The sequence below is a fragment of the Lygodium microphyllum genome, chromosome 5, assembly GCF_053477565.2.
Source record: "Lygodium microphyllum isolate KBCC chromosome 5, Lygodium_microphyllum_v1.1.10, whole genome shotgun sequence".
NCBI lineage: Eukaryota > Viridiplantae > Streptophyta > Polypodiopsida > Schizaeales > Lygodiaceae > Lygodium > Lygodium microphyllum.
In genome coordinates this window covers 41,715,371-41,737,860 of record NC_141139.1, presented here as the reverse complement: position 1 = coordinate 41,737,860, position 22,490 = coordinate 41,715,371, and the positions used below count along the sequence as shown (strand labels likewise).

The 22,490-nt window shown below is 41.0% G+C and overlaps 1 protein-coding gene across 1 annotated transcript; it reads left to right on the top strand.

Annotated features, from left to right (window-relative positions):
- Positions 1 to 9,581: 9,581 nt before the first annotated feature.
- Positions 9,582 to 13,958, top strand: LOC148035733 (uncharacterized). The gene is made up of 4 exons (XM_087677752.1): positions 9,582 to 10,670; positions 11,019 to 11,180; positions 11,474 to 11,948; positions 12,535 to 13,958. The coding sequence occupies exons 1-4, from the start codon at positions 9,782 to 9,784 to the stop codon at positions 13,676 to 13,678; spliced, it is 2,670 nt and encodes an 889-aa protein (XP_087533878.1). The 5' UTR covers positions 9,582 to 9,781; the 3' UTR covers positions 13,679 to 13,958.
- Positions 13,959 to 22,490: the final 8,532 nt, after the last annotated feature.

Genomic DNA, 22,490 nt, shown 5'->3' with positions numbered 1-22,490 from the left:
TTAGTTAAGAAGAAAAATAATACCTATAGGTCGTGCATTGATTATCTTGCTCTAAACAAGATTACTGTTAAGAATAGATATCCGATCCCTCGGGTAGACGACCTCATGGATAAACTACAAGGAGCCACAATATTTAGCAAGATAGATCTCAAATCCGGATATCATCAAGTACAACTGGATACACCTAATATTTTCAAAGTTGCATTTAGAACTCAATTTGGTCGTTATGAATTCCTTGTTATGCCTTTTGGTTTGACTAATGCACCAGCCACATTCAGTCGTATGATGAATCACATATTTTTGAAGCATCAGTATTGTGGAATTGTTTTGTTTGATGACATATTGGTTTTCAATAAGAACGAGAACAAGCATTATGAACATTTATCTTTGGTTTTCAAATTATTGAAAGAGAATCAATTATATATGCTAACGCTGAAAAGAGTGAAATTTTCCAAACCCACATTGAATACTTAGGACATATTGTTTCTTCTGATGGTATTCAAGTTGATCCTAAAAAGATAGAAGCAATTTTGAATTGGCCGATTCCTAAAAATGTGCACGAATTATGTTCTTTCTCAGGTCTTGCTAGCTTTTATAGAAAATTTGTGAGAAAATTTTCAATGCTTGTATTGCCCTTTGAAAAATTTGTTAAAGAAAGGTATTGTATATCATTGGTCTGATAATCAACAAAGGTCTTTTGACTTATTGAAACATGCTTTAGCCCATGCACCTGTATTGCAATTACCTGACTTTAATAGACCATTCTTCTTAGTAGTCATTGATGCTAGTGGATCTAGGATAGGAGCTGTTCTTATGCAAGATTCACATCCCATAGCATATTCTAGTTGCAAACTTAAACCCTCTGAGCTAAAGTATTCTACCTATGATAATGAATTGTTAGCTATAGTACAAGCTTTACGTCAATGGAAACACTATTTAATGGGATTTGAATTCATGATCAAAATTGAACAACAAAGTATCAAACATCTCCTTAGTTAGCCACAAATCTCTGACCATCATATTAAATGGACTGCTTTTATTCAAAGTTTTCATTCACTTATCCAATATCAACCTAGAAAAGAGAATGTTGTTATCGATGCCTTAAGTAGAAGACCAAGTATCCATAATATCTATGTTATATCTTTTGATTCTCTTATTCCTATGAAAGATACCTATGACCAAGACCCCAGTTTCCAAGCTGATTGGACTAAATTAGTTGCAAATAACTGGATTCCAATAGATTCATTGTCTTATTCTGATGGATTTATGTTTTATGATGTGTGTAACTTTTCCATTTAGATCATTTGTGTTGCACGAAATTCATTGTCCACCATATCAAGGCTATAGATGTATTATTTCTAATTTACATACATTGGTTGAAAACTTTTATTAGCCACAGATGAAATCTGATGTTTGTAACTTTGTATCTGAGTGTTTAATTTGTCAAAGAGTTAAGCGACACCATGGTAAGAAATATGGTTTGTTAATGCCTTTACCAATTCCTAACTGACCATGGGAACATATTTCAATGGATTTTATAAACTGGTTTGCCTAACACCCAAGCTAATCACTCCATGCAAGAAAATATTAACTGCATCTCAAGTTGCACAATTGTTTTTGAAGATTGTTTTCACTAACCATGGTTTGCCAAAAGTTATTATTTCTGATCATGATTCTAGATTCTGTAATAATTTTTGTACTTTGTTTGCTAATTTATGTACAAAGATTGATTTTTCATCTGCATTTCATCCTGAAACTAATGGGCAAACAAAAGCTACTAACAGTACAATTTTAGATCTTTTGTGTGCATACACAATTTTAAAACCACAAACATGGGATATACATTTGCATTTACTTCAATTTGCATACAATAATACACCATATACAACTACACAGAAAGTACCTTTTGAAATCATTTATGGACATAGATTGCCTACACCTGTTACATCATTGTCAAAGAAAGTTAGAGATACTGATGATATTGCCAATATGCATGCTACTATTTTTGTTGAAGTTAATGACATGATTGTGAAAGCCCAGCAATCATACACTAAACAAGTTAACAAGAAAAAAAAAGCAAGTAGTTTCAAAGTTGATGATTATGTTTGGTTACGCATTGAAAAGAGAAGATTACAAAGTGTTGAGAAACACCCTGTTGTTAAGTTAGCCCCCTAGATTTTATGGACCTTTCAAGATCATTCACAAAATCAATGACAATGCATTTAAATTAGAACTTTTCATATCAGTTTGTTACGACCTTTTAGAGGCCAATTACCTGTTCACCCTGTCTATAAAAACCCTCCTTTGTTAGAAGAAGAAACTGAAATCCTTGAACCTGAAACTATTCTAGACACCGACTTTATGACCACCACTAGAACTGGCCGTAGATACTCTAGATATTTGGTTAAGTTTAAAAATCATCTTGTTGAAGAGGCATTATGGATGCATGCCCGCGACCTAAGTACTTACCCCTCACTGCTTGCTCCACATTGAGCTAATAGCAATTGAGAATAATTGCTATCCCACCCCGAGGATATGATGCCAGGAGGCATATTTCACGGTGGATTCCATGAGTTTTTTTTATTCCACGGTGGATTTCGTAAAACTATATTTATTTGCCGGGGCTTGTATACAAGGTAGATTCCTTATGCGAGAAGTTGACGGGGATGCTTGTCCTTTTCGGGTGTCATGTTAATTTAATGTGCATGTGGGTGATTCCATAGCAGGCGATTTCACAAAATACATATTTAAATTAATAGACATTTATGAGTTTAGAGTGCACTCATATTAAATTAAGGTTAGTACAGAGTTCCAACATATTTATTTATTTTGTAGCTGAAGACTGCTAGGTATTCACTTTTGTCGATTTAATTTTATTATTTTCTAACAATTGCAAATGCTTCAGTCAATGTGTAAAGCAGATGACGGTGGCATTGGGAAGCACTGGGCGATAGCGTGTATTCAAATTACCTAGAAGAATTTATCATTTTTGATGGGCGCACGTCTTATCATTAAAGACGTGGTGCTAATATTTATTTGAGCGCACTTATTTATTGAAGCACTTGATAAATATTTATTATTTTGTATGTACATGGGTGCACGGTTAAAATATTTCATTATTGGACATTGTATTTGGGCCAACCCGACTTTTGGGGCACCCAACCGCTTTATTCTTTATTTGGACAAAAGCAAATACAAAAGTTAAAGCATGCTTATTGTAAAATTGGGCTATTTTTTAGCTTGGAGATGAATAAATTTATGAATACATGCCTTGTGAAGCGCTCATACAAGGCATGGGGGGAGATTGTACCCAATTTGACTTTTTGCCTCATGTTGTGCAAATCTTCTTTCTTGCTTTTTGAGCTTAAGTAGAGTTCTTTGTTCTTGGGGACCTTCCGGTGCTCGCTACATATGCATGCAGCATCCGATTTGCGCACCAAGATAAGAAAGATGAAAATTATAATAAACTTCCAATATAATAAAAGAATTTGATTTTTATTCAAGAATTGTATGCATGCCCGTGAAATAAATTACGTGAAAGAACCTATGATTTAACAAACTAATTAAGGAAGCCGTTTTTCCATTCAAGACTTCTTTCTTCATATTTGGCATTGATCTAGAGCTTTTCAGCTCATAAGAATGATATTTATTTATTGATATAATATCAGTAGCACTACGTGTAATTTTTACCATTTTAGAGCCATTTACATGTGCTCTCGATTACCCCACTAGCACCGCTTATGAAGTACTTGCAATCCCCTTGGTTGTGCATGTCCTTGTACTCGATTGCCATCCATATCAATGAACATATCATGAGTAGTTGTAACCAAAGTATACCAACTACTTTGCTCATCAAAGACTATATCATGACTAATATGAAGCTCACGAGTAATTGGATTGTAACACCTGTGTCCTTTTGCTTCTCTTGCATATTTAATAAAAACACACTTCTCTACCTTGAGATCTAGCTTCTTCCCCTTCTCATAAAAGATGTGAATATATCAAATGCATCCAAATTTGTGTACACTTACTCTAGAGTCTTGCTCTTGTGGGCATCTTGTGCATTGTATTGTCTCTACCCAAAAATGTCTATGCATGTGTTATACATCACCGAGCATCAACATAAGTATATGAAAGACCCAAATAGCATGTAGGCATATAATACATAAAGCTCTGTAACCTGTAAGCTTCATATCCAAACTAGAAAAGTTCTATATTGTGTAAAATAGAGAACTAATAAACTGCATAAAATTAACTCTCTGAGTATTGAAATATGTAGTTCTCATTGTGCTCTTCATTTCTAGCTATAGAACATCTCAATTTGATATCATGTGCAAAAGTTATGACCAAAATACAAAAGTGCTATCAAGCTACCATAGTTATCTATGACTTCTACAACATGCTCTATATCCACTCAAAATGGATAGAATGGTTAAATGGTTACTTCTCAACTCAATCGGCACTCAATAAGACAACTAATCCCTGGGGAGCTCCTCAACTAGCCTAGAATAAGTATTGAAGGTAGAGAAGCCAATGCATACCTCAAATGGACTAAAATGGGGGATATCATGAAAGCTCTAAGTCAAGCTCTCTTCCCACACTAAATGCAATGACAGTGAAGCTCCTCTAATACCCACTCTAATATTAGTTGAAAGGTGGAGCAAGAGTGCAAGCATGAGAGGAAGAAAGAAAGAAGTAAGAGTTATGGAAGTTCAAGCAAGAGAGAGCAAGATGGTACAAGGAAACCCCAAATTTTACAATGTGTGACTTGCCTTCCCTTATTCTATTGTCATGTAAAGACAATAATAAAGTGATAGTGATGGATAGCCACCACCTGTAGTGCACAAGTGTGTGGGTGGATAGTACAACTAAATGTAGGTGGCTAGATGCATCCAGCCTTTAAGCCCTCGAGCATATATCTACCTACTTCTTCCTAGACACATCTAGCCTTTAAGACCTCGAGCATATATTTGCCTACTTCTTAGACTCATATGTATACTTTCGTGCAATATCACAATAGTTGCAACACCCATGTTCTCTTCCTTGTGTTTGGCCTCCACCACAGCCTTTGCTCTTCCTACCTCTTGCATATCAACCTCTATTTGATAGTTTTGGGATTGATTTTGTGACTAATTTTGTTGTCCTTGATAGCCACCACAACCTTGGTCTTGACCTCAACCTCTTGCATTACCACCATGACTTCTACTGGCCACCTATAACCAATACATGCTCTTCCCTCTTACTATTAGAGGTACCATTTGTGCCTACAATAACACCCTCCTTTATCAATCTACTTTCTTCACTGATTAGTAGGGGAAATGAGATCATGAAAGGTTGGTATATTCTCTCTCACTGAGATGCTAGCAATGAAAGACTAATACTCCTTGCCTAGACCATGTAGGCATGTTGCAACCACATCATCATCATAATCATCAACATTTGCTCCAATGCTATCACGTTATGGTCCATAATGCTTTGAATCTTCAAACATAATCCTAGATATTATCTATTTTCCTCTAAACATCATGCAATTTCTGTTTGAGTTGCAACTTTTAAGCCTTAGTGCTCGTCTCAAGCAAATTGGCTATTGCATCCCACACACCTTTTGTAGTAGTCTTGTCATGTGTGTGGCCCAATACTCTATCCTAAATGGTGATGGACATATAATGAAAGCCTTGATGGGTCTTTTTCACCCATGCTTTTACTCTATTGCATCATCTCCTATAGCCTAGCATTTGTACCATCTACTACATCCCATAAGTCCTTATCAATGAGATAATTCCTTATGTAAAACTTCCATGCAGGATAATTATTCTTGCCAAATTTTAAATGTGATCATATTTACATTCATGCTTTCCAAATACATAATTCCCAACTAAATTTCAACAAAGTAAACCCAACAAACCAAGCAAAAATGCTATATGTATGCCCCTATGTCATAAGCATCCAATGTAGAATAATAGATACAATTGCTCACTATATCAAAAGCATCCATAACATTCATTCCCAATAATAATTTGCATATTTGCAAGTCTAGCATAGATAATAAACATTGAGGATGTCCAATAGAATCCAAATGCATGGATCAATGAGCAAATAATACTCAAATTGCAACTAGCGCAAGTTGCATAGTATACGTACATGCAATATCCATGAATGACATCATAAATAACTTGTGCAAATGCATCAAGATGGGGCCTTTATCTAAAAATATTATTACTATAAGTAACTTTCAGAATCAACAAAGTTCATGTGACTAATAGCTTGTTGCTCTTACTTTTCTAGATGCTAGATTTGCCTATTTCAGAATACTATCATTTCAAAATAGACTTTGCAATTTGCAATTTTATCTAAGACAGTGGCTACTATGATTCACATCTGTAATAGCTTCTCAACTTCTATTTTACAAGCCATGGCTCCCTACGAGGCTTTCTTTGGTTGAAAGCATTCCATGTCTCTCTTTTGCATCTTTGGATGTGATGCATTTGTCCATGTGGACAAGAAGAAGAGGAAGACAAAGCTTGACTTGAAGTATGGAAATCTAATCTTTATGGGCTATAACACTACCACGAAGGGCTATCAACTATATGACCCAATGACCTAGAAGCTTGAGGTGAGCACAGATGTGATCTATGAGATGAGATCGTGGTCTTCCAGGATCTTATTGATGATTCTCTTGTAGGTGATTCTTTGTCCTTGATTGACCCTCCCCCGCCCTCAGTTCCTTTTCTTCCTTCCAGGTTGCCTCTTGGCACCCCTTCTTTATATTTGGCTCCTCCCCTCCTCCCTCTCCTACCTCTATCGTGGTTTCCCTACTACCACCTTTGATGGATGTGATTACTTCTTCTTCTTCTTCTTTGTAGAGTACTTCTACCCCTTCAGCCTCCCCTTTGGAGTCTTCTAGGGATGCTTAGCTATCAGAGGGGGAGCCTTCTTTAGATGAGGAGGATTTACCTTCCCTTAGTAAGAGGAAGTCCCTTCCAAAGACAAGTGCATTGTAGGTACCAGAGGCTACTCAATCTCCCTTGTAGTAGGAAGAGCCTATTCAGATTCCTCTTTGGCACCAACAACTCATGCATGATTTATATGTTTCTCACTTTCTTGCTTCTACTACAAGCCTAATGGTATAGTTCATTCTATGTGAATTATGCTCTTATATATAGATTCTTCATGCCAGCAAGCCTATTATGGTTGAGGAGGCTCTTGCACAAGATGTTGGCATCATGCCAAGCAGGAGGAGCTTGATTTTATCAAGTGTAATTAGACTTGGGAGTTGGTTCTGCATCCCCTAAAGTAGAAGGTGATAGGTGTGAAGTGGGTCTATAAGACCAAGTACCTTGCAAATGGTTCCTTGGACAAGCACAAAGCTAGGCTTGTTGGCAAGGGTTTTGCTCAAAGGGTAGGTTTGGACTATTTTGAGACTTTTGCACCTATGCCTTAGATGTCTACTATTTGGGCTATCTTGGCTCTTGCAGTCCACCATTGCTAGCTTGTTTATCAAATGGATGTAAAGTCTGCCTTCTTGAATGGTGTCATTGACGATGAGATTTATGTTTTATAGCCTTTAAGTTCTCTTGTGCAAGGGAAGAGGATCATGTCTACAGATTGTAGAAGGCCCTCTATGGCTTGAAGCATACTCCTAGAGCTTGGTACCAGAGGATTGATAGATTCTTTCTATAGAGTGGCTTCCATCGATCGGTTCATGATCCCAACCTATACTTCCAGGTTGAAGGTGACAGGTGTGTTTTGCTCATATTGTATGTGGATGATCTTATCATCATAGGGTACTCAAGGGTTGATCGGGCTTGGGAGATTTTGAGATAGGACTTTGACACGATGGATCTAGGGATCCTACAGTTCTTCCTTGGTTTGGAGATCTATCAAATGGCATAGGGCATCTTTATTTCCTAGCATATGTACATTACTAAGCTTCTCTCCGAGTTTGGTATCAGCCTATTTCATGCCCATGGACCTAGAGTCCAAGCTTTTGGCAACCAAAGCTCCCCTTAGAAATCCCACCTACTATAGGTGTCTTGTTGGCTCCCTCATTTGGCTTATTCACACTTGGTCTGATATTTCTTTTGTTGTGGGTTTGTTGTTTTCTTTCATGAAGACTCCTACTTGGGAGCATTGGAGAGCGACTTTGCACATTCTTCGTTATTTACAGGGGACTATGGGATGATGTATGGAGAGGGAGCTACTCTCTTTGGCTAGAGTGATTCTGACTAGGTAGGTGATGTGGATTTGAGAGGGTCCACTATAAGTTATGCCTTCTTTCTTGGATCGGGAGCTATCTCGTGGAGTAATAAAAGCAGCCTACTATGGCCCTTTTTTCTATAGAGGTAGAGTATCCTACATTGTGTTCTATATCTATGGAGGTGGTTTGGCTTTGCCGCATGTTGGCGAAGGTTGGCTTTCCTCAGCTTGGACCTACAGAGCTACATGTGGACAGCCAGAGTGCTCTAGCTCTAGCAAAGAACCTTATGTTTCATGCTCACATGAAGCACATAGAGGTTCAATATCACTATGCTCGAGAATAGATCGTGGATTCAGAGTTAGCGATAGCCTATTGCCCCATGGTAGACAATGCAGTAAATATCTTTACAAAGCCTTAACCCTAGGCTTCTATACTTCATCACATGAGGTTGTTGGGTCTTAAGACACTCCTAGGATCTGAGAGAGGTTGTTAGCTTGCCTATGTTAGTCATGCCAGTTTGTCATCTCCTAGTTGTGAGCTCTTATCTAAGTCTAACAGAGACATAGAAGCCGTGGTAGTTTAGGTGCATTTTCTTTAGTTGTTGGCTTCCTGTGTGCATTCCTAGGCTAGTTTCTGCTTTCCAAAGTCTGCCTCTACTTATTGGACATTGTCATTGTTATTTGGGATTTTATCAAGGCCTTCCCTATATTTTTTGTAGTGTGACAAGCATTTAATGCTAGTTGATAGACTTTTTGGCCCCTATTGGTGCCAAATTTGTGGGTTTCTAGCTATTTATAACGTGATTCCCACTTGATAGACACACTCTTCAGTCTATCGTCTTTAGTTTGCAGCTGCAAGTACATACTCTGACACTTCAACACTTTGTGCTTGGTGCTGCCATCATCGTCAGCCTGATCTAGTGCCCTTATTGATGCTGTGGGTTGTGTGCAGGGATTGAGCAGTCCATCCTCATTGTATTAGCATTCTTCTTCAGTCAGACTGTGCAGTATTATTCCTCCATCTTCTGCTTCCTCTCTCTCTCTCTCTCTCTCTCTCTCTCTCCCTCTCTGCTTCTCTCTTTGTTTGTGGTTCTCTTCCGTTATGCACTCTCATAAAACTACCCCAACCTCCCCCCCCCCCCGAGTGCACCAAATGCAAGAGGGGATTTTCTATGTGCATAGAAACTCCCTCTCTCTAATCATAGCTTATTTCAATTGTGAGCTTACTCCGCATAGAAACACACGTCTCAGCGTATTCAATTTTCAACTATCGTTAATTACTATGTATCCCTAATGTCAAGGCTAGCTACTTCTAAGCCACCCACCCTTCCACACTCTCACTCACTTCCCCACCCACACACACACACACACACACACACACACTCTCTCTCTCTCTCTCTCTCTCTCTCTCTCTCTCTCAAAACCCGTGCTCGTCTGCGTTCTGTGCCCCATCGGCTCTCTCTCTCTCTCTCTCTCTCTCTCTGTGCAGGGCCCTCCTTGCCGAGAGCATGGGGAGCTTTTAAAAGGCAAGGTATTGACAAAGCACGATCTTTTTCCTTTCTTTCATCTCTCTCTCTCGAACAATATGGAGTTGGGGTTTGAATCGTCGGCATTATCTGCTCGTAGTAGCAGCAGCTGCGAGACAATTAACTTCGGGGTGGATGCAGCCGCCTCTTTAACTCCTGCTCACAGCGATGGCGCCTCCAATCATGACCACGATAATCATCATCATCATCATCAGCATCCTCATAACCATGCTGTTGCTGCTTCTGCTGCAACAAGCTCCCCTTATGCCACCTTCACAGATGCAAAATCCGCCGTCTCTAACTCCTGCTCCAACAATTCCTCCTCCATCACCAGCTTCCCCCGCAGTCTCTTGCTTAATCTGTCCAGCTGTCGTTATCAATCAACCTCAGCTTCGCCATCACCTTCATCACTATCCTCATCATCAGCATCACTGTCAGTATCTTCTTCCTCTTCGTCATCTTCTCCTCCATGCCCTCCCCTCAAAGCTGCTACTGGTTTCAAGGATCAGTACAGCTTCAGTGATCAGATTGCCATTAATGCAGAAGCTGAGTGCCATACCTTCCATTCTAATCCCAAGCTGTTTCAGCATCCTGCCCCCACTGTCCATGAAGGGCAGCAGCAGCACCAAGAGAAGCTCCTCTTTCTCAGAGATGATCATGACCATTCCCATAATCAGCATCACTTGATCATGCCTGCCTTAATGAATCCATTGTGCAGCCATCAGCAGCTGTCTCTCATGGGCTGCAGTCTTCTTCCTTCTTCAGCTTCCCCTTCTCCTCCCTCTCCTCTGATTTATTCCATTCACGACCAGCAGTCCCAGCATCAAGAGAAGCTGAATGACATAAGAACTTCTCTCCTCCTCTCTGCGGCAGCCTGCCCCCCTCTAGCTCCTTCCTTTGCCGCAAGAGCTGCTAACTCGGTCCAGAGGGATTACAACCTTAATGCAGGTGTCCTCTCTCTCTCTCTCTCTCTCTCTCTCATTCTTGTGCATCTGGCTCATCTATTAGAATCAAAAAAAGTGCTAGACACTCTCCATAATGAGCTTCTTCGAGGGAGGCACTGTATTCCTAGCTAGATCCGACTGTGGGTTGGGGGGCTACCGGCCCCCACACCGCGCCACAAGCCCCTGGCTCTGCAGTGCACCTTGCTAGGTATGCGGGCCCTCCCTCCGAGGAAGCTCACGAGGTTGTGGTAATTGGCAATGTGCCTATCACAGTGGGAATTTGTCTAACTCTTGTGTACCAGGATATGTGTCTTGTGATTGCAGCTTGTTTTGATACTTTAGCTATGTCCAGGAATTGGTCGCTCTTTTTTCACACCGGAGCAGTGGGTGGAGTTCACTCAGCAAACCTATGTGTTCAAGCATCTTGTAGCTGGAGTTGTCCCACCCACATCTCTCCTCATACCCATTATCAACAGCGTTTCAGCTTTAAGTAGACTGGGAGCAAGCACTGCAGGCAAGTCATTACTACTAGTACTTCACTACTACTAGTAACTCACTGTAACACGTCTGAGCTCAGATAGTGAACGCTAACTGAATTTATTTTATGCCTATCCGAGCTGTATCAGTCGAGGATCAGAGATTACATCTTTCAAGCATTGGTAGCTTGTGTGGGATCTATGGATTCTAGGTTTTGCTTTAAGTGCTAGCTTCTGCAGTTGAATAGGCGTTGATGGGTATTATGGTTTTGTCATTGAGTATTGCTAAGTTGTGGATTTGCGATTCTGAGTCGCCATGCTTAATGTGCAGGTCTGTTCCATCCTGGGCTTAAAGGGACTATAGATCCTGAGCCTGGACGCTGCAGACGGACCGATGGAAAGAAATGGCGGTGCGCCAGGGAGGTGGTACCTGACCAGAAGTACTGTGAGAGGCATATTCATCGTGGCCGCCATCGTGCTCGAGCTAAGAACACAGGTAGTGCAGCCAATAATGACCATACGGTCCAGAGCATGCCCAGTCTGAACTCACCCACCTCTCTAAGCAGCAATCCTGTTCAACCTAGCACAAGTGTCTCTACCATTACTGGAGTAACGAATGGGATTTCTGTTGGCAATGGAATTTTGGGATCCTCAGGGCCATCTACTCCTTTCTCTAACAACGCCAGTGTCCACTCATCTGTGTGCAACTCGCCTGCCGCTTCAGCTCGGCCAGAGTCTCAGCCGCATTTTGCATTGCAGTCTACTGGAGTGACATCTGATGGTGCAGATGGAGCCACAAATCTCAGGTAGTTTATGCGGCATGCCAACTGTCTGGTTTTTGTATGCCATCATACGTATGTAGCGATTAACGATGTCCTTAGCTCTGAAAGCAAGTTGCTAATGTCAAGGGTTTATTGTCACACAAGTATCATAAAGAGGAATCATGTCTTGCTGTATCAGTTTTTTTTGTGAACATTAAGGGCCTTGTCATTATGAGATCAAGTGGTTTAGCCACACGGGCTAGACAACAGTCCATACTTCTTCAAGAATACGAATGATCCCTTCCATGTGGGTAGTATCAAGAGCTTGTAATTGACTGGCAGGAATACCTGTGCAATATTTTCACTGTGGTAGATCATGTGTATCTAGTAGCATGTTTTTGTATCTAGCTATATCTCATGAACCATGCATTCTATGTTTATCATGTGTACCTAGTAGCATGTTTGTATCTAGTCGTATCTCATGGCTCATACATGGTATGCTTTAATTATTGTCTGTAGGATCCTATGCTCGTGTGTATCTAGTGTCGTCGGATGCTCGTGTATATGTTCAATACCTCAAGATGACATGGCTTATATAACTTATAGCATCTTTTGTACGTGTTTTATGCAGGTATAATATGCCTCGAGACCAAGGAATTACCACTGATAATGGCTCTCTTAGCAGGCTGATTAATTCCGCAGTCTCCTCTAAACTCTCACTGACGCATCAGTCCAGCATGATGGACGGGGATCCATCGAATGAGAACACGATCCACATGAGGCCGTTCAAATTCCCTCATAATGTAGGACTAGGCCAAGTGGACGGCCTGGATGGTGATCAGGCCTGCACCATCGCCGCCAAATATAGAAGCGAACACGACAACGCCTCTGCTACTTTTGGCGGTGGAGGCCGCGAGAGGTGGCAGCAGCAGAAGCCGCCAGCTTTCCCTTTCAATTTACTTGAGTCAGTTGACAATTCGGCGGCGGGAGCTGGCGGGCGCGGCCAAGATGGGGATGGCTGGCCGGGACTGGCACGTGGCAAATCGGAGCCGGAGATTAGCGGGTCGATAGAGGCACGTGGCACCTCAGCGTCGACCCTAGCCTGGTCCGCAGAGTATGTCGGAGACCAGCTGACCAAGAGAAGCAGGAAGAGCACGGATCTGTCCATGGCGACCTTCCCGTGTTCCTCTTCTTCCGATTTTACATGCAGGCCATTCTCGAACCCCTTCCGATTATCTGTAGCTAAATCTGGCAGCGACACCGATCGAATAGACGAAGATGAAAATGAAGAAGATAAAGCTGTAGTTGCAGTCGCTGCCATCAGTCCAGCTATGGCGGACGTTGCAGCTGCAGGCACTGCAGACGAATATCAAGCCGACGATCAGTATAGCCACCATTACTCCCACGTGCAGCAGCCGCCTCACTGGGTGCCCATCGCCTGGGACAGCCCCATAATTGGGGGCCCATTGGCGGAGGTTCTGCACTCGACCAGTCATGGCTCACTCACTCTCGCGGAGGAGTTTAAGTGGGTTAATCACAACCTTAATCATAATTATAATCATAATCACAATCATGATCATGATAACTGTAGGAGCAATCATGACCATGGTCAGCTTGTGGGCAAAGATTATAGAGGCAGCCTGCTAATGGCCTCCTCCTCCTCTCCTGTTGCAGTCTTGCAGCACAAGTCTTACTCTGACAGCAGTAGCAGTGCCAGCAGCCCTCGCATCAAGGTCGAGCTCAAAGATGCCATCTCACTCACTAATCAGTCTTAATTATTACTCTTTCTGCTCTCAAACCACACCGAAATTTCTTCTTCATAGATCAGGACATCCCGTTGTTTCCTTGCGAAGCAAAATTTTGAAGCTCCTGTAACTAATGATGCAATATGTAATCTGGTTTCCAAGACCTATTCTCTATCTCCGTTATAACTAGGGCTCATCAATCTTTGCATGATTGCAGTATTAGGACTGGTGATTGCCCTCTTGTGAATCTTGGTCTGCGTCGTTGTTAATGCTTTTGTTATTAATCAGTGCTCATAGCCTAGGCACATGAGTTACCATGGTAGAGGGGAAGTAACATTTTCCTGTGTCTCAATGATGTGTTGGTAAAGATTCTCTCACCTTGGTTCAACTGTGGTAGCCCCTCCCAACTATTGGGAAAAATTGCGTCAAGGGGTTTTACCATGGTAAGACTGGTCTTTTAGGAAATTTGTTTCCTTTAAAAGGCTGTTTGATTTTAACCAAGTACACTATAATCTCCATGTGCACTCGAATTTCTACTTGAGCCACCATGGTTCTTAAAAGCTAGAATATAAGCTCTCACCAGAATTTGTCATGCGCATAGGCTCTCAAATGCGTAAAGTGAAATTATTCCTTTAAACTATTAATATTTGAAGTTAGTCCATAAACCTCAACATGTATTTGAGAACCAATGAGATTATAGCTCCGGTGGGTGTGTATGGAAACTCATTTTTTAATGCAGATGTAAATTAATAATAGAAAATGAGATATTTCTAGTGCCAGAATGCTCTCACCTTGACATAAGCATTCTACCTTGACATTTGTAAGCCTTTCAAGCTCTTTATAGACCATATGGAATGGTTTGCATTTAGTTGTGAGACCCTTAAGAACTTTACCTTAAGATCATGGTCCACACTCTTTTAAGGTCAAAGCCAAGTTGGTCCTCAGCAAAACCTAATAATCTCTTTACTTCCATACCCAAGGGATCAGAAGGGGTTCTAATAATCATTGATAAAGTTCCTATTACTAGAAAGGACTAGTTTGATATAAATAGTTTTAGTATAAAGCTTGCTTTTCTAAACTAATCTTGAGTATTTTATAATTGCTTTTATACCTTTGAGTACAATAAAAGTGCAAAGAACTTCCCCTCTTGCCAAAAAACACACATTGGAGAGTACTCCTTTGATTTTCCCATTCTATCCTTTGTGGAGAGTTTACTTATTGAGACTTTCCATAAGATGAAAGTTTTCCTTGAGCGTAGCTCTCTTTATAGTGTGTAATATTAACATGTGAGTTCATTTAGTGGCATCTTTTAAGTTCATGTTTTCTAAGAAAGAAACAATAGAAGCCTTTGAGAAGTAGTGGCAAACACACATAATACATTTGAGAAGAAGCTCACTTAAAAACACAAGAATAGAGGTGGAGGCTAAAATGTTTTCTAATTATTATTTTTTCTTTCATACATTACAATTTATACAAAGTGAATATAAAAAAAATTGGCCTACTAATTTAAATAATGTATAACTAATTATACTAGTCCTAGTTGCTTGTGTATTATTACACCGACAGCATTCGTGCTTGCACATTGTAGGTGACGAGCACTTGTCATCGTCATTTTATTTTTTATTTTTTTAGTGACATATGAATAAAGGGAAGCTCGGTTATACATTGTGACTATTGGAGTTTCCACATTGTGAGTCTCTCTTTCTCTCGCTCTTGCTCTCTCGTGCAAGCTTCGATTCTTCTCACATTTCAACTGGTATCAGAGCATGGTTGCTTGAGCATTTGAGCTTGGTCTGTGACTCCTTTAGCATTCATTCAAATCCCTTCACCATTGATTCTCACTCCTGGTAGCCATATCTAACTCCTTCGGGCTCCGATCACTCCTTGGCTTCTCGAGCACCTACCTAGTCCATTTGGGCAATCTCATGGCATTCCTTCAGAGGTATTAAAGCATTCTTTTGAGTGTTTATTTCAATTTGCAGGGTACAATGGGAAGGGGCAGCCATAGCTCTAACCATTGAAGCTCTCCCATTTCATATCTTGGCTCTTGTCTAATTAGGCTTGACAAGGCCTTGTGTAGGCTTTCTTTAGGCCCTACTTGAGCCCCTCTTTCACCCCATTAATGCCACGTGGACCAGTAGAATACCTAGCATTTTTTTGAGTGTTTATCTCAATTTGCAGGGTACAACGGGAAGGGGCAGCCATAGCTCTAACCATTGAAGCTCCCCCATTTCATATCTTGGCTCTTGTTTAATTAGGCTTGACAAGGCCTTGTGTAGGCTTTCGTTAGGCCTTACTTGAGCCCCCCTTTCACCCCATTAATGCCACGTGGACCAGTGGAATACCTAGCAACATCAGCCCTGTTTGGGTCGGCTTGAAGATCTGCAAAAAAATTCGTTTTTTACTTCAACCCTCCCTTGGCGCTCATTGGCAGCTTGAAAACACTTCATTTGGCACTTGAGAACACCCCCTTGATGCTTGACATTGCTGGTTATCATTGGCATTGATTTGTGGACTGATTTATCTCAGTCTAGGATTGGTCTCCACAGTCCACAAGCAACCACAAATAGTGTTACATCAGTACTTTATGTTTATGCTTGGTTGGCATTGACATTTGATGTCCGGTTGGTCTCGAACGGTCTCTGAATGTTAGGGGAATGTATGCCTATTGATTGGCCATCATTTGGAGCTGATTTAATGGCATGAAATACTTAGTTTTACATAGTAAATCACTGCTATATACTTTAGGGCTAAAGCTTATTTAGTCACTTTATGCTTTGCCTATTGGTAACAGATGCTTCACGTGTGTTTCATATGACTGTTAGGATGCAAATCAAGGTTGTCAAATGCTTTGGATGGTTCCGAAATGTATTTGAGCCTTGTTTGAGCTCTGTATTGGTTGGCATTTACTTGACATTGGTCTACATTGGCATGCTTTGTGACAAAGGTTATACCTATGGTCTATGTATGTTGGTACGTGCTTGATGCTTATGTTATCTACACATGCTAGTTACATGTCTTGGTAGTTTTTTAGAGATGGCTTGCTTTGGTAGAAAACCAATCTGGGCATAGGTTGAAATGCCTTAGGATAGATAATGGGGATGAATATGTATTATGTGCTTTTGAGCAGTTATGTGATGAGAGGGGTATTAAGCGTTAGTTGACCGCCCCTTACACCCCTCCCCAGAATGGTATGGCTGAGTGGATGAATAGGACCATCCAGGAAAGGGTTTGCAGTATGCTTAGCCATGCTAGCCTACCCCAACACTTTTGGGTTGAGGCTGTTACGACTGCCGTGCATACCATTAATAGATTGTCCTATAGTGGCACTGATTTACAGGTTGTAGAGGAGATATGGATAGAAAAGCCTCCCTCTTATGTGCATTTACGTGTCTTTAGATGTGAGGCATTCTATCATGTGCCCAAGGACACGCGTAGCAAGATAGATCCTAAGAGTGTTAAATGCATATTCCTTGGTTATGGAGATGTAGGAGAGATGGGTTACCATCTATGGGATTTGCAGGTGCAAAAAGTCATCCGTAGCCATGATGTAGTCTTCCATGAAGACAAGATGCATAGGCAGCCTAAGAGAGTTGTGGAGATACACAAGGTTATATTTTAGGAGGAGCCACATGCTCGTGTACAGCTAGCTGGATAGCCTGTAGTAGTAGCAGATACTCATGTCCAGGGTGTTGGATAGAATGTTGGGCAGGGAACAAAGCCTGTAGTACGACGTTCTACTAGAAATAGACCCCCCCTGATAGGTTTCAGTCCTTGATGCATTATGTCTTGGTTACAGATGTAGGAGAGCCTTAAAATTATAATGAGGCTATATGCATGGGTGATAGTCACTCTTGGAAGAGGGCTATGCAGTCTGAGATAGACTCCTTACATAAGAATGAGACTTGGGATTTGGTTTCCTTTCCTAGTGGCAAGAAGGCTTTGCCATGCAAATGGATGTACAAGTTGAAGAGTATCCTTGGATACCCCAAGCTGGCTTATAAGGCAATACTTGTTGCTAAGGGTTTTAAACAAGAGCATGGAGTTGACTTTGATGGAGGTTTTTTCTCTTGTGGTTAAGATGACCACCCTTCACTTGGTTTTGGCCTTAGTCCCGTACCTTGACTTGGACTTGTATCAAGTGGATATCATGACAATATTTTTACATGGGGATTTGCATGATGAGATTTATATAGAGCAGCATAAGGGCTTTGCAGAGCCTGGTAGGGAGCACCTAGTGTGCAGGTTGAAGAAGTCTTTATGGCTTGAAGTAGGCACTTAGGGAATAGTGTAAAAATTACACAGCGCAACGAACATAATCTGAGAAAGAGATAGAGAGTACACAATAGATAAGAGGAGAATTAGAAAATTTCTTTAGCTCCAAACAACTGATACAGAGATGGCTCTGTCCACCCGTGCACTTCCACAGTGAAGCTTAGATGGCGATCTAGACAGAAGATAGGTGAAGAGCTTAAGGCTAGCTGGAACAACTTTGACTGGGTGAAAGATAGATGATTGATGGCTGTGAAGGGGTTTAGCTTTTATAGCCTATGAAGGCGGTTAGGTCGGCACTGACCTACCATATAAGCCTCCACTAGTTGGCTAGGGAATATTCTAAGGAATACTTCCTTTAGACCTCATCTGATATACAAGTCAGGACTCAACCAATGTCCGGGCTCACATTTGGCTTCTCCTCATAATGGGGGCCTTACAACTTTGAGCACCATGGATCAGTGGTGGCACCTTATGAGGGTGGGGCATTGAGCATATCTAACAAATAGTACCATAAGTTCGATGCATTTATGCAGTCAGGGCTATAGCCATAGTGCTATGGATTTGTGCTTGTATAAGAAGAAAGCTCGTGATGGATCTTTGCTTATTTTTTGGTACTCTATGTGGATGACATGCTATAAGTAGGGAAAGCTTATGATGAGCTAGATGCTCTTAAGGCTCATCTCAAGAAGAGCTTTGAGATTAAGGATCTGGGACATGCCTCTCACATACTTGGTATGCGCACTAGATGCGCCAAGCATCAAGGATTCCTCTACTTGTCACATAGAGGGAGTACATTCATAAAGTCCTTGAGCACTTTCGCATGCAGGACTGAAGCCTATTGGCTACCCATTGCCTTCTTATGTGAAGGTATCACATGCTGATTATGTCTGCAAACAGATGAGCAGAGGGCTGAGATGACCAAGATTCCCTATGCATCTGCACTGGATAGTCTTATGTATGCTATGATAGCCACTCGTCCAGATATTGCCTTTGCAGTTGGTGTTGTGGCATGCTATATGGCTACACTTAGGAAGAAGCATTGGAATGCCGTGAAGGGCATCGTGAGGTACCTCAAGGGCATTGCATATATGTGCATATGCTATGGCAGCTAGGATACATGAGTCCTAGGGTACATTGACTATGATTATGCAGGACATGCAGATAGTAGAAAGTTCACTTTTGGTTATGTGTTCACCTATGCTGGAGGTGTTGTCTCTTGGAAGTCTAGGGTGCAGAAGTGTACGGCTCTTTCCACCACTGAGGCTGAGTATGTTGCAGCCCCACTAAGGCTTGCAAGGAGGCCATATGGTTAGGCTGTTTGGTTCATGACCTTAGTATTTATGCTATCTCTACACTGTATTTGGATTCTATGAGTGCTATTCAGTTAGCCAAGAATTTGGTCTTTCATGCAAAGATGAAACACATTGAGGTGAGGTATCATTTCATACACGGGGTTGTTGAGGACAAGTCTATTGACCTTGTCAAGATCTTGACTGATCGGAATCCTGCAGATCTGCTCACCAAAAGCTTCTCTATGAAGTGCTTTGCCTTCTTTAGGAGATTGATGGGCGTGGGATGAGACGACGTCTTTTCTCATCCTGTTATACATGTGTATATGTTGAACTATCTTTTCTTTTTCTTTTTCACTCCTCATTGGGATAGATTCGTCTTTAAGTGGGAGGTTGTTGGAGGTAAAGGCGCTTCCGTCTAGCCGCCCATATATTACTACACTGACAGTACCTGTGCCTGCACACTACAAGCGGCGGGCGCCCACCATTGTCACTTTATTCTTTATTCCTTTAGCGATAGATAAATAAAGGGAAGACCAGTCACACATTGTGATTGTTGGAGTTTCTACATTGTGAGTCTCTCTCTCTCTCTCTCTCCTGCCATAGCTCTCCTGTTGTCGTGCCGCTATGTGCACACCATGTGAAAAACTCTAAAGTGTGGCTTTCTTATTGATCGTGCACACCATGTGAAAAACTCTAAAGTGCGGCTTTCTTATTGATCTAGAGAGCCAATGCTATTTTAGATATTCGTGTTAGTGTCCATGGTTCAAACATATTAGTTTTTTAGACAAGTGTAGCCAATTTATGATATTTTAGATATTATCTCTTGTAAAAATCCAAAAATTGTAGACAACTTCTAGATTAGGATGATATGCAAAAGAAAGTATGTAGCTTTCAGCCATCTGTGAGGATTTTATGTAAAAAGAGAGATGGACGAAATTACACGCCTCGCGATCACTGTTTTCAGGGAGTGAACATCACTTCGAAGTGGGAGATAAATGAGTGATCTGGAAATATTCTGAACAGGTGTGCTAGTGCTTTATCCCCCGTTCGGAGCCAATGGAAGCATCATCAAATTGACAGTTTAAGCAGCATAGAGAAAGGTATTATTTTGTGTACATTTTTATGTACAAGAGATTTGTCTTCTCATAATGGAGAAATAAACTGACAGGCTTCAATTCTGTGAGTATTATTCTACGTCTTCTATTTCTTTCTGCGAGTATTCTTTCATATCTTCTCTTTCTTTCAACCCCTTCTCTTCCGTCTACTCCACTCCTTGAATCTCCCTTCACCTTGCTGTCTCTTACCCCCGTGGTAGACTTTGGACCGCAAATGCTCCGACAATGGTGAACCTGACGTGAAAGTCGACAGCAGAGGTGTGTAAAGATGGGAGATTCTGCAGCTTCAAGTGGTGGTGATGCTTTGCAACAAATGATTGCTTTGTTGTAGCAACAACAACAGCAGCAATTGTTGTCACAACAACAGATGCAAACTCGACAGGAAGCAGAAAGAATTGATTTTTGAGCCGTGAATGCATTGCAGGCAGTGGGACAAGAATTGAAGCAGTTTAAAGGTCAAAATGTTTCGGCCTTCATCTGCATGTATGAAGAAGATATGTTGTTTCATGGGGTACCACAGTATGCATGGAGTCGGTATTTCTCCCGTTTGGCTATGCATGCTTTGCATGATCGAATTGATGAGTTACATAGAAGAGATGCTGATTGGGTAGCTTTTAAGAAAGCTTTGAGAGAAGAGTTTTTCTTGGAAGATGCAGGATTGGTAACTAAAAAGACATTTATAGATTGGACTGAAAAGCCCAATAAAGGGTTGGCTGCTATAGCTTTGCTCTGTGAATTTGAAAGTCGGTATGTGCAATTGGATACCGATGAGCAGCAATCATTGGAGAGTCAAAAAATTGATTTGTTTTTGAAAGTTGCAAATCCTGTCTTGCAGGAGAAGATGACTGATCGTTTAGAAGATGTCTCTTTTGAAACACGGCTAAAATCAGATTGGGCTAATGTAATTGAAGTAGTGTATATGTTGGTAAAGAGAGAGCAGATGAAATTAAGATGGGGTACAAGCACCACAACTGCCAGTGCTCAGAAGGGGGCTGAAATTGCAGCCAAGGCACCTATAGCTATGGCAGAATAACTGGCTATACTTGTTGGTCCAGCTCTTAAAGGTGATGTTATGGATGAATTAATCAAAGGCATTCGTGATTTGAGACTGAATTTGACAAAGATCTATGCAAAGGTCGAAAAGTTGGATGTTAAGGTAAAAGAGAAGGCTTGGACAACAACCCAAAGACCGTACAAAGAAGGATACAAGAGGAGATGTATTTGGTGTGACAGTTTACAATATGAAAAGCAAGATTGTATAGCTTACCGTGAAGCGGAAGCAAAAAGATTAATATTGTGGAAAGATGGAAAAATACATGCAACAGAAATTGGTCTTCCAATAGAGCCGAATTTTGAAAATGGTGGCATGTAGAAGAAGTTGGAAGATATGGCTGCAAGGACAGTATTTGCTACCATAGATGCAGCCACATATGGGTTAAGAATTGAAAGGACTGATGAAGCTCATAAAGGAAGCATGGCTGAAGCAAAATCTTGTGTTTGGATCCAAGCATTAGATTGCATGGAAAAGGGCAAAACAACAAAGTCTGAATTGGTTGATGCAAGTCAGAGTATACGAGGGAGAACAGGATGGAGTGCACCAGTGGACTCATTTTCAGCCTATGCTTATGTGGCTAAGGTTCATAATCGAGAAGCTCTTGTGGAAGAAAAGAGAAGAAGAGATGAGGAGATTGCTGGTCCTTCCTCTTCAGGCCCATCTAAATGCATAACACGAAGTAAAATGGAGCAACAAAAAGAGACTGAAAAAGCCATACATGAGCATGTTATGGATGATGCATCTCAAGAGAAGAAACAAGAAGGAAAGAAAAGGGGCAAGCAGCCCGGTTATAGATTACAATTAGATCTTAGGACTGCCACAAATCTTAAAAAAGTATTGGAAGATCGCATACTTGGCAGTAGAGTGGAATTCATACTTGGCGAAGTTCTTGGAATTGCAAAGCGTGAATTTCATTATGCACTCATTGATATGTTGAAACGAAAAAGACAGTTTGATGGTAAAGTTTTGCAAGCATTGATGTAGGTTGACAAAGATATAGAGAAACATCTTTAGAGGGAATATGATGATGTATATAATGCTGTTTTGGAACAGGCTGATGCTGAAAATGGGTTAGATGGAAGTATAGACAGCAAGCTTGTGATCGA